The sequence below is a fragment of the Equus przewalskii genome, chromosome 17, assembly GCF_037783145.1.
Source record: "Equus przewalskii isolate Varuska chromosome 17, EquPr2, whole genome shotgun sequence".
NCBI classification, from domain to species: domain Eukaryota; kingdom Metazoa; phylum Chordata; class Mammalia; order Perissodactyla; family Equidae; genus Equus; species Equus przewalskii.
In genome coordinates this window covers 79,149,563-79,170,001 of record NC_091847.1, presented here as the reverse complement: position 1 = coordinate 79,170,001, position 20,439 = coordinate 79,149,563, and the positions used below count along the sequence as shown (strand labels likewise).

Sequence of the window (20,439 nt, the reverse complement as noted above, 5' to 3'; positions counted from 1 at the left end):
GCCTGTGTTCAAGTCCGAAGTTCTTTCAACAAGACTATGCACTTCCAGAGGCGTCATAGGGCTGGATCTCCGCTTCAGAAACTCCTTGGCAGTACAGAGCGGAGGCAGATACGCAGAACAAGGGAGTTCTAGATAATGCGTAAGTGAATGAGTGCATATTGTTCCAACAAAGTTTTATCTACGGAAGCAGGTGGTAGGTCTGTGCGGTATAGAGGTGGGTCGGAAGAAGCACACCAGCGTTCGGAGGTCACATAGAAGGTTCCTGAAGAGGCTGGGTGAGACGTGACGAGGCTGAGCCAAGACATGGCAGGGGTCAGGAAGTGTGGACATATTGGACAGGACTGCCGGCCTTCCGTCTCAGCAGATGGGCATGGCTGGGGCGAAGGGGCTGAGTCATAAATCATGAGAATCATGAGAAGCAGATTTCTTTGGAGAAACCTTATGTTTTTAGTTTGGCCTGTTGAGTTCAAAGGACCTACAGACAGTCCAAGCGGGGAGGTCCAGTAGGAAAGTGGAAATGTGTGCAGTCAGGAGACAGATCCGAGGGGGAGGCCATGAGCAAGTCAGCCTAGAGACGCAGCTGCGACCCTGGCCGTGGATGAACGTGTGAGACAGAGTCGGGGAGGCCTGAGAATAAGCCAAGAAAGGAGCTTAGGAAGCATAGGGGTGGTCTCAAGGAGAAGCCACTCAGGACCATGTTTCCATACACAAGGTAAGAGTGTTTCCAGCACGAGAGAGGGGTCAACACTGTTGGACGCTGTTGTGGATGCTGTGATGTGCACTCTAGAATGAAGACTTCAAAAATGAAGGACTATTTTCCTGGCTGCTGTGAAGACCTCCCAAAGATGGCCCTCAGCTGTCACCCCCCTTTGGGAATTGTCTCTCCTGAAGAAAATTGCCTGGGTCTCACCTCTTTCTACGGGTGGCCCACATCCACTGACCAACACAGCAGAGAAAAGCCCAGCTCCCTTGTCCCAACTTGGGACAATTCAGAAGGGCCACTGTAGCTCCAGATTCCCCTGTGGAGTTGGCTGAGGCCTAAGTTGGGAGGGAGCACATCGCAGCTCAGCTCCTCCCGCTGCTCGAGCCTGCTTCCTGCCCTGCCGTCCGCAGGTGCTGGAGCCGAGTGCACACCCAAACTAACATCCTGCTTGCCCATCTCTGTCTCAGCATCTGCTTCTTGGGGATCCCCACATGTGACAGCTGCTCTTTCCTCATGTGCTCTGCCCTATGACGTTGCTGTTCAAGGGTGAGCAGGACCAGACCAACCTACCCACTCAACAAATCCGAAAACAAGCCAGGGGTGGGTGCAAACCAAGACTCTGACATCAAACTGACTGAATAAAGCTTTATTTTAATGCAAAATGAAACAAGAAAAATTTATATATTCATATATAACAACATCCAAAGTGTTTTCTGTGGTACAAATGGGATCATCTAAAAAGCCTGTAAAGAATCCATTCTCCACCCCCATATGCCAAAATAGGATTTCACATAATTTATCTCCAGAACTTATAAACAGACTTGGTATCATAAAAGCACAGGAAAACACTAGAAAAAGTGACTATATAAACAGCAGGTTTTGTTTTATGTTCCAGTAGTAAACACACTGCAGTCGGCATGGATGGAACAGAACACTCGCAAAGGGCTGAGTCAGGAGACAGTCTGTGGGGCTGGCTCGTGCTCCGCTCCGTGCTCCCTGGCTAAGCTTATCTTTCGAAATCAGGCTGTGTGTGATTCTATGGCTATTTTAAGGGCCTGAGGGAGAAAGATTCTCACTTAGAAGTCCTAGCCACATATGAGAGCCTAGGCTTATTTTAGATACCTTTTATTCTCCTTTTTCTCAGAACGGCGACTTTGTAGGGATATCTTATGGAGACTCCTCTTTCTGGTCTCATTGCATCGTTTCCACCCAAGTCGGTGCAAACTGGGAGTGCAGAGACGTAATACTGCGGGCTGCTTCTGCATCCAGCTCCCTCCTACCCAACTCTGCTAACTCTGGACAAGCTGTTGCTCATGGACTCAGAGAGCGGTAGGGCGTCTACCCAATTTAGCACCAATTTGAAGGCTGTTCATTATGGATTTCAGAGTTTAACGCCAATGGGAACTTTACAGACACACACTCCTATCCATACCAGACTCGCCAGCTCTCTCCATCCCCTGAAACATGAAGATGTTCCTCCGGGGACAATGAATCTGCGGTTACAGGTGAGGGGAAAAACCCTTTAAAAGTTTGATCTCCAGGCATGACAACTCCAAAAACCATCAGGTGGATTTCCTTCAGGAAATAGGGTTAGTTCAAGAAGTTCACGAATCTTTGGGAGGAATAATGCATCACGTTTTAATTTTATTTAATTGGTGGCAAAAATAAAGCTACAATGAAGTCTCAAATCTCCTCTCTCAGGCAGTGCGCACAGAGTTTCCCCCAGGGTGACAGTGGGTCTACGGATCGCACCAAGCTCTTGATTGTAAGGTCTTTGCTGTGTGCCGTCCTGTGCGGGTCAATGCATATAGACCTAAAGACTTAAGAATTATGAGCTTCACAGTAATTTTTTTCCAATTTTTGTTAGTCAATCGTGATTTAAGAAAATGCTCGTCTGTGAGCTTGCCTTCATCCACTGATCGGATATTGTGGGGAAGCAATGTCAAACCAGGAGAGAGATGGGCGCCGCCCGACAGCACATGGGTGAACGGCAGGAACTTCTCTCCCTGCGAGGGCTCAATTCTCCTGCATGTAAAAGTTTTCAGTGATCTGCTCCCTTTCATCTCTCTACTCCTGCAGAAAGGGACAAAATCAGAGCTCCTTGAAGTATGTAGTGACTTGAGGCCACCATTTCCAGGCCTAAATGACCCAGCGGTCAGATCTGTCGAGGGGGCGTGTGCGTGGATGGGTTTGCCACTCACCGTGCCACGCTGTTCCTGAGGGCTCTCAGCGTTCTGAGCTACGAGGAGACACCTGATTGAGCTTTTCCAAGGCCATAAATAAAGCGGGACTATTTCCTGCTGCTGGGCACCTCCTAAACAGCCTTGTCTTCTAAATACTGGGAGGGAGCTCTGTGAGCTCTGGGTGGTAACACCTGGAGGGTTGGGGCATAGGCATTTATAAAGCTCACACTTGAGCAGGTCTGAGTTGTTGCTTGGCTTGATGGAGCCTCTGTCGCACAGCTGAGTTCATCCTCCTGCGGGCAGTGTCAAATGGGATATGTGTTCTACTCCAAGCAAGAGAAGAAAGCTGCTACAGTCTACTTTTGTCCACGCCAATAGTACCCTCACCTCATTGGCTGCCCTCAGGATCCGCAGCTGTTTTATGACTGTGTCTCCCTCCGCTTCCAGCGACTTGCCCCGAGCTTGCAGCCAGGAGGCATTGTCCTCCCAGGGCGGCCGCGGGGTGGACACAAGGGCCTTCTTCCTATAAGGGCCACTCCTCTGACACGACAGAATACCTCACTGTGCCCCACCGCTCCCACTGCCCCTCCGGTGGCCTTGGCCTTCATTCAGAAGGAGCTTCTGGCTCGGTTACGTTCACTGGTCTGCAGGACTTTGGTTAAACTATGGAACACACTGAAGAGCTGATTGTTAATGCTTCAAAACAAGTACACTTCCCTTGATGTGTCATTTTCTGCTTGAAGGTTTACTTAGCGTGAGGGGAGGCAGCATCGAGCACATGGGTGGGGAGACCCCACAGCTCCCTCACTCCACCTCCAGGCGAGCAAGGCCGAGATCCCAACCTCTTTGCACAAACTGCAAACAATCGAAAGGTCCTGGCTTAAGAGAGATGACAGAGGGCAAAAAGCAACCTGCCAGTCTGTTTTCCAGAGGGCCATAAGTAAACAGTCATTCAGAAAACGGGGCCTCTCAAAGTCCAGTAAATAACACCATTTACATCTAAAATCAGCAGTTGCATCATTCCTGGTAACAACTCTATTTTAAATTAAAAAAAATAAGACTAGACTGGGCTAGATGGGTACTCTATATATTCAATGATACGATAATTTATTAGATCCTATCAGTCAGAGATATTCTAATCTTGGCCAAGATATGTCTAAATTGAACTTGACTGCTTTTTTTTGGAGGGAGTGAAGAGGGAATGTGAAAAGGCTGAAAGTATTTCGGGCGCCACTCAATAATTTCAAGAGCCGCTCCCAGCTCCTGCTCTTTCTCAGTCCCTTGTCTGCGTTCTCTTTTGAGTCAGGGTATAAGTTTTAGACGTTCTGTCGTAATAAGTAGAAATTAGCCACAAAGCTCAAAAGAAATGGGGATGGGTTTTGGGTGGGGTTTCAGCTTTTCAAAGCCCCAAGACCTTCTTTGCCCAGTTGGAGCCCCTGGCCGTGGTCCTGTCCTGACATTTCTAAGTGAAGCAGAGCAGGTACAGCATGACCCCCTTCCACGCTGCTTCTCCCTTCCCTTCTTTCTGTTTTCTTTTTTCCTTTTTATTCCTTTCCTCATCCAACTTTCCAGAAAGCATTTTTATCTTCCACTCTCCATACTGGTAATCACATGCCTTCACACACACATACACACACACACACACACACACACAGAGTCGGTCCCTGCCATCTACTACCTGCCGGTGGTCAGCCTCCACAGGCCACGCCAGCCCCTCCCTGGCCCTGGTGCAGGTGTTACTGTTTGGCACTGATCTGGAGCCGGTACCTCTAGGACACTGCTTCCTGGGCGACCTAACCAGCGGGGCCTCTTTTTCTCAAGTACAGTTCAGCTCTCAAGTGGGAGCCGTAACACAGAGGCCCAGTTACAGTAACCACAGGCAGGAGCCTTGGGGATGACTCAAACCAGGTGTCTCCCGAGGTCCTGCCTGGGACACGGGAGGATAAAGGTGGGGACCACAGGAGCGTCAGGCTCGGAACCTGATGGCCCGGGCCCTCAGAACTTACTCTTTCTGGAGGCTCTGACTAGCTTTGCACATTCTCCCAGGACACTAATACTGCATTTGCATCTTACTTTTATATAAAAAGTGAGGAAATGTGAAATGCTTATACCAAATGAGTGGTGCCGGGAACCTGAGAAATTCCACAGATGAAGAGACACAGTCTTCCTCCAGGTATAAAGCATTTCAAAGAGATCACCAGTCGTGTTTGCTTTTTCAAAGAAAAACCTACTCACTTAAGATGCCCATCGACTTGACAACTCTAATACTGTGGCTGAAGCTCAGCCTCCAAATGGATGATGATCCTGGACGAGATGGCCTCTGTGCTGCCCATCCTGTGGGGCACGTGTGCCCCCGCAGGTAATCTAGCAGGGGAGGCACCATGTGGTACATCTCCGCTGTTATTTGCCTGTGCAATTACCATTCTCACTGAACTGAACAATTCTAACAGTATTTCAAATATCAGGCAGTATTATTTTTATGGCCCCATCTTTTCTCTTCCTCCTGATTTTCCCCCCAAACTCCTGTCCCTCCCTTTCCCCTGTGATTAGCAGTCAAGTGTTGCAACCTCAATGAGAAAAACCTCATCGGTACCATGGAGAATTCTTAACAGGATGAAGCCCTTAAGGTCTAGGAAGGGCAAAGATGATGGTAGACATCTTCCTTTCCGGGCTGCGCTGAGCTGGGTTCAGCTATACGGCTGCAGTCATGGGGTCCTTCTGCCGGGGATCCTGGGTGCGGTATGGGTACTGGTCTGGGCTGCCCCCATGGGGCCCTGGTCTGCCCATTTCTGGATAGGCTGGCACCCTGTGGTGCTGAGGAGGGGAAGGCGGCACGTCTTGCCGGAAGGGTCCTTTGTGCTGGGGGGCTGGCGGCGGCGGGTAATACTGAGGATACCGGAGATCTGTGACCCTCAGATCTGGAGGCCGGGGATAGCTCCCTTTGGGAGGATGCACAGGGTGAGCCCCTGGGTAATACGGAAGCTCCCTTTCCTTGTAGAGCCCTCGAGGTGCTGCTGTCAGATAGTCAACAGGATCGGCTGGTCCTCCCCTGGAAAGAGAAGAACAGACACATAGCAAGAGCTACGAAGGTGGGTGCCCAGCTGGAGGCCACATTCCCCAGCCTCCCACACAGTTTGGTGTGGCTATCGACTTGGTCTGGCCAAGGGGATGTGAGCAGAATTGATGTGTTCCCTTACGAAGAAGAGAAGGAAACTTCTTCTCTTCTCTCCCTCCTGTTGGGCAATAGAGTGGCTATTTTAAACCACAAAGTGAAAGTCACATGCTGAGGAAGGCAGAGCAACAAGAGGGCTGGAGCCTGGGTCCTCCGTGCTATGGAGCCACCGTGTCAGCCAGGACTGCTTACACTCAGATTGTGCGTGAAAGAGAAATAGACCTCTATCTTGTTTGTTTCCTCTTATGTTGGCCTTTAGTATAGTAACCAAACTAGCTTCATAGACAAGGCAGAGTTTGGCATTCTTAAGGCTGAGATCATTCAACCCCTCCCCTCCTCTGCCAACCTGACACCTGTCCTACACAGGACAGTAGAAATGCATGGGTCATTCAGAGCCATGAAGTCCCACGGAGAGCCCTCCCTTCTCACCCAGGTCTGTGGGTGCTCTTTACACGGACCACTGTCTTGGCGTAACTCTTGGTTGGCTTCTGCTCCATCCCTGTGTGGGTTAGTGTGCCCTCCCCCCTCGACAGTTCCTAGAAAATGTCCCAACCCAGAGCTGGGAATACTCACCTGGAACTTTGATATAAAGTGATTCTCCTGCAAAGTCTATAAGCACCACCATGTTGGTGGCAGAGTGCGGAAAGCCAAACCAGCTGGAAGTTGTACCATGTAAGGAGCAGCCACATGGAAAGGTCCAGGGCGAGGACAAACACTAAGAGAAGCCCACCCTGCCAGGATGTCTCCTCTCAGACAGAAGGCATCTGCAGACGCCTCTGCCATCACAGGAGCGCCAAGTCTCCAAACGCTGTGCAGACGACTGCCTCTCATATCGCCTGGTCAGACACAGGAGTTCTGTTTGTGGCTCTTAAAATCCCATGAAGCTTCCATGCACACCTTCACCACCGCCACCCCCAGATCCTTGCCAGTTCACTGTGCCCGTGGGGACACCCTGCAGCGTCGCGGCATCTCTCAGGGAGCATCCTTCCTCCTTTTATTACGTTTTTAAAGGAAAACAGCAAGAATAATAATTAAGGAGAAGCTCTCCAATGTCTGAGTACAAACTGGTAGGACACATGAAAGAAACGGCAGGGCTGTAAGAGCATGGAGCCTGAGGTCAATCAAGCCAGGTCAACGCGGGTCCAAATCACCATGTAGTCTGCAGCTCAATGTGAAGACGGCTCCGAGAGTTCCCCAAATCAACGAAGGTGTGAGGAGCTCCAAGCTGGGGTGCGTGTGAAGGCAGCAGGGGAACACGCTCACAAGGACGGACAACAGGAGTCTCTCTCTACTTCCTTACGTCTTAATTTGGCCACGTGTAATAATGAAAGATAGATCCTTGAGCTTGGGGTAATTTAGTCAGAGTTTTCAGATAAAAAAATTAAATTGTTTGTGTACAAGTTATTACAGCATCAACCGCTATTGTTCAGAGCAGTTAGCTTTGCTCTGTTTGGAATTGCCCATGACAAATAGCACACAAATGCATCGTCTGTCACCCCAGCCTGGGAAATAAAGGATTGCGATTTCATCTTCCCTTTCCTGCAGAATTTTATTTTTGATTTAGAAAACTTCCAGCATTCATTATATCTTTTATTGTAAAATATTGTAAGCGTCCTCCCCTCGTGCTCATTTCTGTTTCCTTTTGGCTCACGTTAGAGATTTCCGAAACACTTAAAAAAAATCCTTAACCTGTGCTTTCTCTCAGAACCTACTGAAGATACTTCTCTGCATGAAGTGAAACATGTGGTTTTTCTGCACTCGTTTTAAGCCCGTGGGATAAATCACTGCCATTTGCAACACACAAACATTATCTGCCTCAAATGAACACACAACCAACGCTCCCTGCGGACCCGCTTAGTGGGAATGTTTCCTGTTTAAAACGGAGAGAGAGAAAGGAGGAACTCCAGGCCCTGGGCTTCTAGGGTTCTGTTCTCTCTCCAGAGATTTCTCCCATTTAAAATGGAACATTATAAAAGACAGGCATGCCTTGGTTTTTCACTTTTGCAGAGACAACCCAGATCAAGTGGTGACGGCTTAGAGCCGCCCTGAGACGCCGTGACAGAGTGGGGCACGCACGCAGGACAGTCGCTCTCTCTCCTCCCACCCTCACCCTGTGGCTCCCCACCTGTCACAGCAGTGAGGGGCAGCAAGGCTTCCCCTGGGTGGAGGGGCCAGAGCTCAAGGCGGTTCTGTGGCCCGATCTTGTTTCCCCTAAAAAAAGAGTTAACGTCTGCGAGTTAGCTTACATGCGGCAGAAGCCAAGCAAGGTGGCTGTTCTTTGTCAAGAAATGAAATCATGGAAATCTTCCTTTTTCTGAGGACCCATCAAAATGGTTATCATTTTTAATTTCTCAGAGAGAAGAAAAACAATGAGCCGGCCTATAAAAACACTGTTTAAGGTTCAAAGAGTGCTAGAAGAATTTTTCTCTCTTTGATGGGGAGTGTTGCTGTTGTTTATAATAACTTCTCACTCAAAATTGAGCATTTTCTACAGACTTTTGCCAGAACAGTGTCTAAGTGCTTGTGAATATTATGTGTGTGTAAGCACACACACACACACACACACACACACACATTTAAAAGGATAATTTTAAACAAATCAAAAGCTCTCCTCATTAACTACAGACCTTGATAGGATAAACGAAGAAGAGAGGGCTGAAATTTGAGCTCGGTTAATCTTGAGTTTCCCTTTCTGTAGTTTCTTTATTCAGGTGAAATTTAGTATTTGTAGGAAAGCACCAAAACCAACTCATTCTGGGGACTAAGAAATGCTGCTGACAGTGACCAGGGCTGCGTGTTTTGAGCCATCCCTGAGCCATCCAGGGGCAGCCTCCTCTGGAGATTCTGATGAAAATAAGGATCCAAATGGCCAGTGTACCAGTACTTCAAGACCCCTCCCACTTTTCTTGTGACCTCGTAAATTTTATTTGTGTTATTACTTTTCTTAAAAAAACCCCAAAAACCTTTCAATTGAAAATATGACTCAGAAACAATATTTACTTAAGAAAAGAGAAACAAGCTTGTATTTGCTTTCTCCATAACTCTTTGAGGAAGCTATCATGAAAATATCTATGTTTTAAAAATTTTGCTCTATTTATTTTTGATTAGGCTCATTTCTGGAGGCCAAAAGGATTCAGATTTTGCTTGGAAAACTCATAGGAACTATCTCAGGCACACAGTTTTCAAAAACATAAATGCACGCAAGAACGAATGTTAACTTCAAGCCTAAACACGACAGAGCTCTATGGTAGTGACAAGTGAAGAAATAATAAGGATATTTTGCTTTACACGAGATTTTCCTCCTTTTGCCATCTCAATATGTCACTATTTTTCATTAAACAAAAAAGGGACTGAAAGTCAGCAGCTGATTAGGTCAGATAGCCAGCCCCTGGGTACCAACTCTCTCCATCTATGGAAGGATGGAAGCATGTTCCTACATTTGCGAAGACAATCCCGTCCGGGGCAAGGGCTCACTATCAGAAGGACCGAGTCCCTGGGAAAGCCCTTCAGGTAGGAACGAGGTGCTACTGACAGGAACAGATGAAGAGGCATGTGTAATTTTGAATCCTCCTGTGTATTTATTCAAGTGTCAGTTAAGGACTGATTTTATTATGGTCCAGCAAAGACGTTTTCATCGTTTCTGTCATAAACACCAAAATCTAGCAACATCTTAATGTGTGTGTTTAAAAATACAAGACACGATGTTTCAAATAAAGGGCCTTCAGGAGACAACGTCAAAGGTGCAAACCAGGTGTGATGGCCACAGGTTCGAATACCTGGGTTTGAGGGTGGATGAGCAAGAACCAGAGGTCCAGGTGCTGTCCAGTCCCCTCTGTCACAGCACTTCCCACTTTCCCCACTGGAGCATGTGATGGATGACTTTCATCCAAGCCACACGTGCCCAAGGAGGGCAGAGGCTAGGGTTACACAAGCTTCTCTATCACCTGTCGACCTCAACGCCCTTCCCTCCCACTCAAAGGAGAACAAGGAGATGCAAGTGAGTGGGGGTGACATTTTTAAGGGAGAAGACCTGAATCTGCTATAATTTATTAAAAGATATCGTTTGCAAGCTTCGGTTCTTCAAGTATCAGGAACAAATCCTGGCAATACAGAGCCGATCGTGACTCCCCTATGGTCTCAAGGCTCAGGAGGAACCACCACTGTCTCGCATCCAATGAGCTCCTTTCAGGAGAAGGAAGGGGAGGCGCAGCTGAGGAACAGCAGGGGAAAAACGACTAAGATTATGACACAGCAGCAACTAGGAGAGAGTTCGTGTTGAGAGGGGGTGAGGTTAGCAGGCATCAAAATAAGGTTTGCGGTAAAAAGTGTGAAAGCCGTAAAGATTTTATGAGCAAAGGTGAGTACGTCCAGCTTAGGCATAAGCACTGAATTTCTTATTTATGGAAAAGCTTCCAAAAGGCAGAATCTCGTTCCTCTTAATTTCTGTAAAATACTCTGTGTGCTATTAGCAGCCCAAATAAAGACAATTTCTTAACTTCCAAGGTAGCCTTTATGGGTTTCCTTTTTTGGTAATACTTGTGACCAAATGTGGAGTTCAAATGTGGGGAAGCAACGTGAAGTGAAGCTCCCCGTGAGTCTCAGAGAGGTGCAGGCACCTCCTGGCAGAAGACCAGTAGCGAGCAAAATCCCCCTACTCTCACGCACGCTGCACACAGATCATCTGGCCGTTGGGCTGGTGTTGGTGCTGTCTTCTCCGGTTCCTCTACAAATATGGTGAAGCTAAAAAAAGGTCAGGGCAAACTGATCTCTGTGCGGGCACTCGAGCCGCTGTGCGATGTGGACAGAGAGGCTTTCAGTGGGCCTTTGGAATTCCTCCAGTGTCAGGTTCCACTTTCCAGGCCGTCATCCTCGGTCCAGGCACGAACGTGGCCGGCCAGGATTAGCAGAGCCCTCTGCAATGTATATCACCTGGCTTTGATTTCTGCAGATTTTACGGGATCATAAGATAGAATGATCATTTGATGGCCTATGTCCTAGGCACGATTTTGGGAAAAAAAATCCTGCTTTCATCACTCACATTTCCCACTGTGTATGAAAGAAATCTCTTGCTCTTTGCTAGGACCTGGAGTGGCAAGGGGTTTATCAGTAGATGCTTTCGGCTCTTGTTAATGCCACAGAAATGTTTGCAAAGAAAACGAAAGAGGAATGATAATGACTGGGTGCTCAGAAGACATTTCTAAAACAGTTTGGCAGGTGTAATTTTGATCGCCCACATTTAATTCCTTCTTTCATGTTTTTCCACAATGACCACAAATACACATATTAACTGCTATTATCTGGAAAATGGCCCTTCAGAATGTTTCATCCTATTGGATGGTGGGAGGTATTCCCTAAAAACTGTCCCGCTGAAATCATTCCCTTCATGAGGGGGTGTGAGGCTTCTAAAGTGGGTGCTGAGGACAATCAGAAGGGCAGCGTATACCGTGGTAGAGAAGGAATCTTGTGGAAGGCCAAACTGTGGCCACAAAAATGTCATGCCTCCATATAATTACCTCATGGTCTTTTCAATCATGGAAGAGGTTTTATTTAAAGAGAATGGAAATGAAAGGCACCAATCATCGTAACTTGGTAGGCCACTAAAATCTTCTCTCTAGTGTAACAGTTGTCCTGGGACTTCAATATCTAAACACTGAGGATTTCGTCCAACTGTCATCCAAGAGCTCAATTTCAAGGTCAGACTTGGAGGGCCAACAGGTTCCAGTGTGTCGGGTCCCGAATTTTGAAGATGGTTTCGCCTGCCCCTTAGGAGAAGCACCACACAGTTTCTCGCCCAAGGTTACTGCCTGAAGACAGGACATTCTAGGGGAAAACACCATTCACGAGGGCTGCTTTTCTCCCATCAGTTCACATTGTATTTATTTTTAGAGTAATGCAGACAATTTTTGGATAAGATATTCATACATTGCTGCCCTGTCTTTGCCTGTCCCCAGTCCCCTGCCATTAATTTCTGAAGCCGGGGCAATAGGAGGACTTGGGCGTAAACTTGTTATGGCCTTAGAGCTTTAGACTCCCTCTCCACTGAGGGCAAGGACTCCACTGAAGGAGTCTTAGACACGCCCGCACGTGCGTGCCCACGTGTGTGTGTGTGTGTGTGGAAGGGCTTGCACACCACGGTCTCATCAGAACCCCAGGGAATCCTGCCCCTGTGAGTCTCTTCCTCTGAAACTCAGCAGCAGAAACGCCCACGCTGGGCTGGCTGCGCCTGCACCTGGCAGGCTCAGGAGCGACCGCCGACCGCTGCAGTGAGAACTGCAAAGATTCACGCAGCTCCTTCCCGAGGGCTGACAGCCAGCTCCATCCTAAGCGTTTTCTCCACGTGAACATGTTTATTCCTCTGAACACCACCACAAGGTAGGGGCTATTATCATCCCTGGTTTGCAGATGAGGGAACTGAGGCACAGAGAGCAGTAACATCACTTGACCAAGGGCACACAGGGAGTGGCAGGGACCAGATTCAAGCTTAGGCAGGCTGACCCAGAGGCCACACACTTGACCACTAAGCTAGACTGTGCAGCCTCTGATCTCTCCTGCTTGTTACCTGCTCACAGTGTGCCTGTTGGCAGCAAGGGAAAGAGATGGGTTTAAATTTGGAAATACATTTAAAAAAAAAGAATCTAATGGGTGAAAAGGCAAAGAAGTTTATTTCACTGGGTCCTTTGGCTTTTAGACACCCAAGAAGCTGACACTGCTCATGGTGCTGGTGGAATGCCAAAGGCACAGACAGAACTCCATGTGGGCGGCCTCATTCAGAGACCGAAAGCTGCCTTGCCTTGAGAAAAACAGGCTCCTGTGTGTTTTATGAAAATCAAAGGAGAGATTTGTGTGTTTCTGTTTGCAAGACCCTGTGCTCAAGGTCCGATACCTTGGATGTTGGTGTCACTAAGATTCAATGGAATGTTTATAAAAGACACAGGTTCTGGGCCTGCAATCCCAGAGACAGGCTGGTCTGAAAAGGGACTGGGAATGGCATTTTTCACAAGTGCCTGCTGATCTGATGCAGGCAGAGCTGGGATATGTTTTAAGGAGTCACACTGTGGTTACAGGGGTTCATAAGGCATGCAACCTGCTGCTCGAACAATCTGGAATCTAACAAAACAATTAGAATGTAAAGAAGTTCAGAAGATATAAACAAGAGGAGCCAAGACATAGAGCTGAAAAACCTTGGAAAGTGTTCTGGAATCAGACTCAGTCTTCTGATGCCAGTGTGAGAAGAGTGGGTGAGGGAGAAGCAGTTCGTTCTGGAGAGGCTGTCTGCAGCCTGGTCCTGGAGGACCATCCTACCAGGGGCAGCGTGGGGAGGAGGAGGGAGTGCGATTTTTATTCAGTAGGATTTGGAACAGAGGGGTGGTGTGAATTCTCTGTGGACAGCTCCGTTTGGTGACAGCTCCCTTCGGAGGGACCTCAAATCTTAACAGGTGCAAAGTTAAACAATTCCATCTCTCCAAAACTGCTGCTCCTCCAGGACCCCCACGGGAGAATGACATTGTCTATACAGTCAGCCGCACCAGAAATTCAGACTCCTCTGTGTCATCTCCACACCAGCCAGATACTGGGTTCTAGAAAACGCTCTCTTAATATCCTTGGCTGTCCACCCTCATTGCCACCGCCTTACTGTAGGTTCAAATCCCTTTTCAAGTGGACCAGCACTAGTATATTAGGGCTGCACAGGCAGGCAGGGTTGTGGGCCAGCTCCACAAAAGAGTAATTCAACGGCGCAGAGCTAGGGCACATGAGCTGAAGGACAGTTGAATTTTCTAACCATCAAGCCAGCTGCCACCAACTCTGAAGCAATTTTGAGCACACTGCAGTTAATCTCAAATGAAAACACGGCACAACTTCTAAAGACAGGCGGGTTCAGTTTTATTTTGGGGACTTTGTGAGCATTCACATTTTTTCAGTGTGACACTTGAATTTAAACCCTCACCACTTAACTGGTAAGAGTTTTTTGCTTGTGCCTGAATATGAGATCTGCTGTAAGCCTTTTTTTTTTAATCATGTAATCTTTCCCCCTAAATTTATAAGACTAAGTGAGGCCTATATAACATATTTCATCAACCTCTGGGTTCACTTTCTTCCTTAAGAAATGAGCATGTTAGTATCAGTATTTAATTGATAAGGCAGTTGAAGACAATGGACCAGTGACCAACGTAAAGATGAGGAGTGCTGGATTCACTTGTGGGAAGAAAGGTCTGACGTGAGTTCCTCTGAGTACTGACTAGATGCCATCTCCACGCGGGTTTCCCGTGGAAGGAGCTTTCCCATCCTTCTCTCAATAGTGGCAGGAGCTTCTTGGTCCCACCCCCGACTGGAGGGGAGCACCGAAGAAGGGATGGCCTGGCCCAGAGCTCCATTCGGGGGGAGTTTGGGTTTTGATAAGTGAGTCAGCCACAGTCATGGCCAGGTCTATTCTGGGGATTTACATTCTCTCCACCACCCTGATGCCCAGCACTGAGGCAGTGGGCCCACTCTCCACTTCCCCCAGATAATACATGGAAGGAAGCGCTTTGGGCCTCTCCGTATTGATTTTGAGGTGGAATTGAAGCACCTTGTGATAATTTTTGCCAAAGAGTGGAGGGTAATTCTGGGCCTTCATCTCCTGTCTGTGCTCAGCCCGTTCCAAAGCCCCAGGCCGGGCCTGGTGGGCACACATGAGGCTCAGCTGTGGGCCCCACACAGCCCTCCTGTCTGGAATCTGGCTCATTATTCGGCACAGAGCATTGGAGGCAGCATGGGCACGACAGTCTATATAATGCCACATTCTATTCAGCTCTCATTTTTGCAGATGAAATGGACTTATAGCACAAAGCTTACTGAACTGTATTGTTGAAATGATTTCAACCAATAATAAAAATTATCCAGAGAATCTTGGGTGCTGATGCCTCGCCCTGAGCTCCCTGGCCCGCCTGGGTCCCTTTGTCCTCTGTCTCACCACTACACGGCTGGTGAAGATTGCTTATTAACGGCCTTACAAACCTTTTACTTGCAAATCTTCTTTTACTGAAATTAGAGCATTCTTTGTCACTTCTCTTTCTGCTGTAATGCAGCCTGACTGTCGGCCCAGCTTTTTCGGGTTCCATCCTTGCCTTTGATGCTGGTAAAATTGAGCAGCTAGCAAATCAAGGCTTATAACAGCCCAAACTGATTGGGGCTAGGAAATTACTCTGCTCTCATCATTCCTTCTTCTTGCCTCAAATGTTCCTGTGCACTGACTGTTCTGAGCCTTCCCACGGCCCCCTCCCGCGCCCCATACCCCCTCCCGGAGTGAACCAATACGCGGGTCCTGAGCCATTGATGAGTGCTTTAGAAAAAGACAGAGCAAGACACGCTTGCATTGTGACTAAGCTCCTTCAGACCTTATTTCATCCTACATTTGTTCTCTTACTCCCTGCTTTATTGATTTATTCCTTGAACAATTCAAAGAAAACTATAAATCCTCCCTCCCTTCTATTTCTTTGAGTGCTGCCTCGCTCTCAGTTGTATTTGGTGCTGGCAATATGCACCAATATGAAAGGGTTTCCCCCCGTTTTATCACACGCATTCTCTTATCAGCACGGCAGCAACCGCAGCTCTTAAAATCAGTCACGAAGCTGAAGCTTTAATAATTTAAATAAAGGCTTATCATAGAAAAGCAAATATTTACAAATATGAGTCATCTGATTTAAAGAAATTAATTAAAAGTAAATGCTGAAGTGATTTAAAACTAAAGAGCCATACCAAAGAGAACATTCTTTACTCTGACCCGAGCCAGCTCGTCTCGACCTCAGGGGCGGGGTTCTGTGTTCTGCGCCTGCGCGGGGACCTCAAGCTTCCCAACCTGCAGCCCGCTGAGACCCCGGTCTCATTTTCACGTTAGGGTGGGAGCGCTCTCGGGTTTCAGTCCGAGAGGTGTCAGGATGCGCCTAGTGTAGTGGGGACGGCGCGGGCCTCAGGGGCAGAACACGGGGCTTGAACTGAGGAAGGCCCTTCGCAGAAACGTGGTGCCGGTGGCTGAACTGTTCCGGAGCCTCAGTGACCTCACGTGTAACACGAGGATTGTACGTCTGCCTTTCCTCCCCTCGCAGACTGTGATGGAAACTGAGAAAGAACAAACAGACACACCCTACTGAGGTCCTCAATACTTGTTGAATTTGAAGTCACAGCCAATCATTTTTAAAAGAAATAAAACTGGTTCTTCTATAACGAGTTTAAGGTGATTGTCCAAAGACCTAGAATAAGCAAGAAAATAAATTTGTAGACAAATCCAAAATTGATAACTGAGTGTGACAGACTCTATGTGTCCACTCCACATCAATGCGTGTCAGTGTAGGAAATGCGCTAACAGAGGTGCAGCCTTGTAGGCCCACAGAATGAATATATATACACACACACACACATACACACTTAGATATTAATATGTATTCACTATGTATATATATAGTCTCACACGGTATTTAAAATAATTTTCGGCTAGTTGCTGACATTTGAACTTTGAGGGTGGCCCCCCGGAGGCAGAGACTGGGCCCTCCTGGGCTCTGCTCTGGCCTGCTTCTCTCCCTGACAGTCCTCCTGCCCCTGGGGCTATCTAGGGTTGCAGCCCCTGCCCCAGGGGAATAACTCTCACCCTCTGGATTTCTGCATCATCCCATTCAGTTTGCATCCTCCACCTACAGCTGTATGTTATCCAAATTCCCCACATCAAAGAGTGAAAGTGCCATGGGAAGTAGACTAAAATCTCTATCACCATGCCTGGTCCACCTTTAAATCTTTAAGAATAAATTCTCCATCACTACCTCTGTGCTAGAGAGAGCGGCAGGATGGACAAGGGATCCCAGATGGCAACTGCAGAGCTGGTCTTACCCCAGGGGTTTCAGCCAAGTCATTTTACCTTCTCAGGCCTTATCTTCAACTCTGCAGAATGAACAGGTGGCCCCCAATGAGTCATCAGGGGTTACAATGTCATGACCCTTCCAGGAAACCACACAGGCTCCAGTCCAAATTGACCTCAGGTCACACTGCTGCCTTTTAGCCTGACGTCCGCAAGGGTGACCCTGGCTGGACTTCTGCACTTATCTGCATGTTGGTTTCTCCATCTGTAAAGTTATATGTGCTTTTCTTCTCACAAGAGAGAATGCAAGATCTGGGTGACCGATATGATATGCGTATCGGAGGAAAGTCTGGGTGAAAAGAATCTAAGGTCTCGTATTACTCTCGTGTCTCAAAGGTTGTGATTGTGAAGGGAAACTCGCCTTGCCTAATGGGACTTCTGGATCAGGATTTCTACTCCCCAGTGACAGGCATTATGTTTTCCTGGCCAACAAGGTAATACTGTGCAAGTCCCACCCCGGCCCTTGGCAGAGTGATATCAGACCTCAGTTAAAGGGTAGGTGTGTCCCACTTCAGGAAAACTGGACTCTTACTTCCCTCCCTGCCCCACGCGTTTTATGAGGAATGTGTGCAGTAAATGCTTATCAGTTGGCTCGGCAGTTGATGAGCTGCGAACCAGCCCTTTAATTGTTTTATTTACAACATGCTTATATCCTTCCCTAACATCTCATTGGGGAGTTCTCTAGTTGGTTAATTTAATGAGGTTACGTGAACTACAGTTTGGTAAAACTAGAAGCTGAAAGATACCTATTGGAGTTTTACCAATCTTACAGTCATTTGGAAGCGTGGAGCACAGCTGAGGTTAAAAAAAAGTAACAACAACAAAATGGATTAAAGTGTTAATTACCTTCATCACTATCATTTAAAAAATAATAACATGAAAAATCAAGATGAAGAAAAATAACAAAATTTAAATCCACTTCTTCTCTGGGTACCGTTTCCGGTAGAAAGAAGTGGCTTCAGGGGAACGTTTCATTGGTGAGGGACAGGCAATCAGAATTGCTTTTGGAAGCCAAATGCTTACTTAAAAATAATCCTCTTATCTTTCTTCTGTAGTTCCAAATCTGGACGGATGAAACTCCTAATGTTAACCTAGCCCAGAGGGCCATCTTACTCCTGGGTTGCTGACAATGAACCCCAAAATATCCTCAAGCACCTACAAAATAAGAATGAGCCTCAGTGTCTATCCCTGAGGATCTTCCCACCTGGCTCGGGAGACAAAGACAGAGATGAAAGATTAGACAGGGCACATATGCTTGGCGCTGAGCAAGTGCCGAGGCAGATCTGCCTTAGGGGAGGGTTCTGAGCGGGGCTGCGTGAGGGGATTCTGGAAGGAAGAGTTGGATATGGGCAAGCAAAGAGAAGGGGATGGTGGGAGACAATGAAAACCTGCAGGATACAGGGTAGAGAAGCTCTGAGGCCAAGAAAGTGGAAACTTACCCGTCCCAGACACCCTTGCTTCCTGACCCCTGATTCCTGAATAACATGCCCTTCTTAGGAACTTATTGAAGAATGACAGTGATGTTAGAAAATTAAGTCGCGATTAGTTTAAATTTATATGGTAAGATTACAAAGGACCATGGAAAATCTTTACTATACTGCAGACTTGATGCTGGCGGAGGACAAGATCTGTGCCTGCGGAACTGCTGACCACTCTGCTAATTCCCTGTTTTCTGACATGTCCCCCAATCAAGGATGAGCTCCGCAAGGGTGGGGACCATTCCTGAGTTCACTGCTGACTTCCCAGTGCCTGGCACATGGCAGGCCCTCAGCACAATATTTATTCAATGAGTGTTATCTGAGAGATTCCTGGTGTGGAAAAAGGGTCCTCTTGTTTTTAAACTGAGTGGGTCTTAACACTTGCTGACTGAGGAAAAAACTATTCTCGTCTGAGTTTCAACCGTCTACCTTTCTTGCCCAGCAACTGGCACCTTGCTCGTTGCCTAGAGACCACGCTTGCATCTCTGACACCAGCTCCAGTGAACGAGTTTCCCTTGTGATGGGCGGCTCAGCGGCTCTGTGGTGAACAAGGGCACTGGGCTTGGAGTCAAAACTCCTGGGTTCAAACTCCTGCCACTGCCTCTGAGGGAGAAATTTGTACGTTTTCTTCACTTGAAAGTGCGGATTATAATGCCAAGCTCATAGGGTTGCTGGGAGAAGATCAAGGCAGCGATGTGCAGGAAAGCACGGCCTGACTGAAGAAGCCCTGCTCAATGATAAGACAGCATTAGTGGCAGTACCTGGTCCATGTAGCCCAGCCTGAGGTTCTGCCCTACCCAGTAAATCCTCAATACCGACGTCCCCTTCCAAACTCGGACGTCCAAGGCTGGGTGCCTTCATCTGCTGCGGGACCTTCCTGATGCCGACAGAACCTTGGCCTTTGGTCTCTTAGAAGATTCCCTCCCAGGCTGTGCTCCTCTCTGCCTGTTGGGATCTTGGGTGCTTGTCCAAACTAGATGGACTTCCCTGTCTCTGATGCCTCCATCACCAGACCTCCTCCCTTATCTCCTTTGGCTGGGGCGTCTCCCCATCCCTTTGTCTACCTCCGGGGATGTCTGTGTTTAGGTCCCAGACACATTTGAGCTGAGCAGTCCCGACCATCAACACAGACCCTGTCACGGGTATCAAGGGATGAAAGAGCAGGGGATTATCACACATGGTTCTGGGTTCCACTTAAAGGACGCGTGACTTCCTCCATGATATAGTCCCAGTTTCCCCATCTGTCAAATTGGGGTAGTAATGGTTTGCTGCCTCACTGAGTAGGGAGGGGGTTAAATTAGAATGACTGTGCAACACTTGGCGCCAGGCCTGGGCACGGTAAGTAGTGGATAAAGGTTGGCTATTATTGTTATTATTTTTCTCCCTGCTCCCACTTTTTAGTACTGATTCCTGATTCCATAACATCCTACATGCTTTTCTGTCTTCCAAATATTCAAATATGTCCAGAGGCCTTTTCCTGCCCTAAAAACCTACTTCCTCCAGATGGCGATAAGGCAAGTTATCACCACTTGCCCGAAACTTATGGACTATGTTCATCAAAAAAAGCATGCAAAATACACTAAAATGTACACTCTCTCTAAATAGCTGTTCTCTTTTGTGCAATCCTGGTTATATTTATGTCTAGTTGGTACTTACTCGTGTGTGCACATGGATGCCACCTCTTGGAGACCTGCTGCAGGGCTGGATTTGGGGTGGGTCCCATTCTCAAAGAGAGACAAATGCAATCGCCTGTGCAGCCACCAAGGGAGTTATAGGTGCAGGCATCCACACCCAACGGGAGCAGGCAGCAGCCAACGACCATTAAGCACGGTCTGGAGAGAGACATAAGATCCCCATCTCTCTTTTATATGCAACCATCTGGACACATGAAGCACTGGATCACATTTCCTTGAGGGAGCATCCTCGAAGCCTGTGGGTCAGACAGCAATCAGACCCGGAAGTAGAAAATGGGCTGGCGCATTGGTCTGCTGGATAAGCTGTCTGGGGTTTGACACTCA

General features: G+C 47.7%; 1 protein-coding gene across 13 annotated transcripts in view; it reads right to left on the bottom strand.

The window, feature by feature from the left end:
* Positions 1-1,334: 1,334 nt before the first annotated feature.
* Positions 1,335-20,439, bottom strand: part of PARD3B (par-3 family cell polarity regulator beta) — a 930,268-nt gene continuing 911,163 nt past the window's right edge. For all 13 annotated transcript variants that reach the window (XM_070581758.1, XM_070581756.1, XM_070581765.1 and 10 more), the window contains one exon: positions 1,335-5,935. In XM_070581758.1, coding sequence (XP_070437859.1) covers positions 5,578-5,935 — 358 coding nt within the window. In that variant the 3' untranslated portion in view covers positions 1,335-5,577. The remainder of the gene's footprint in view (positions 5,936-20,439) is intronic.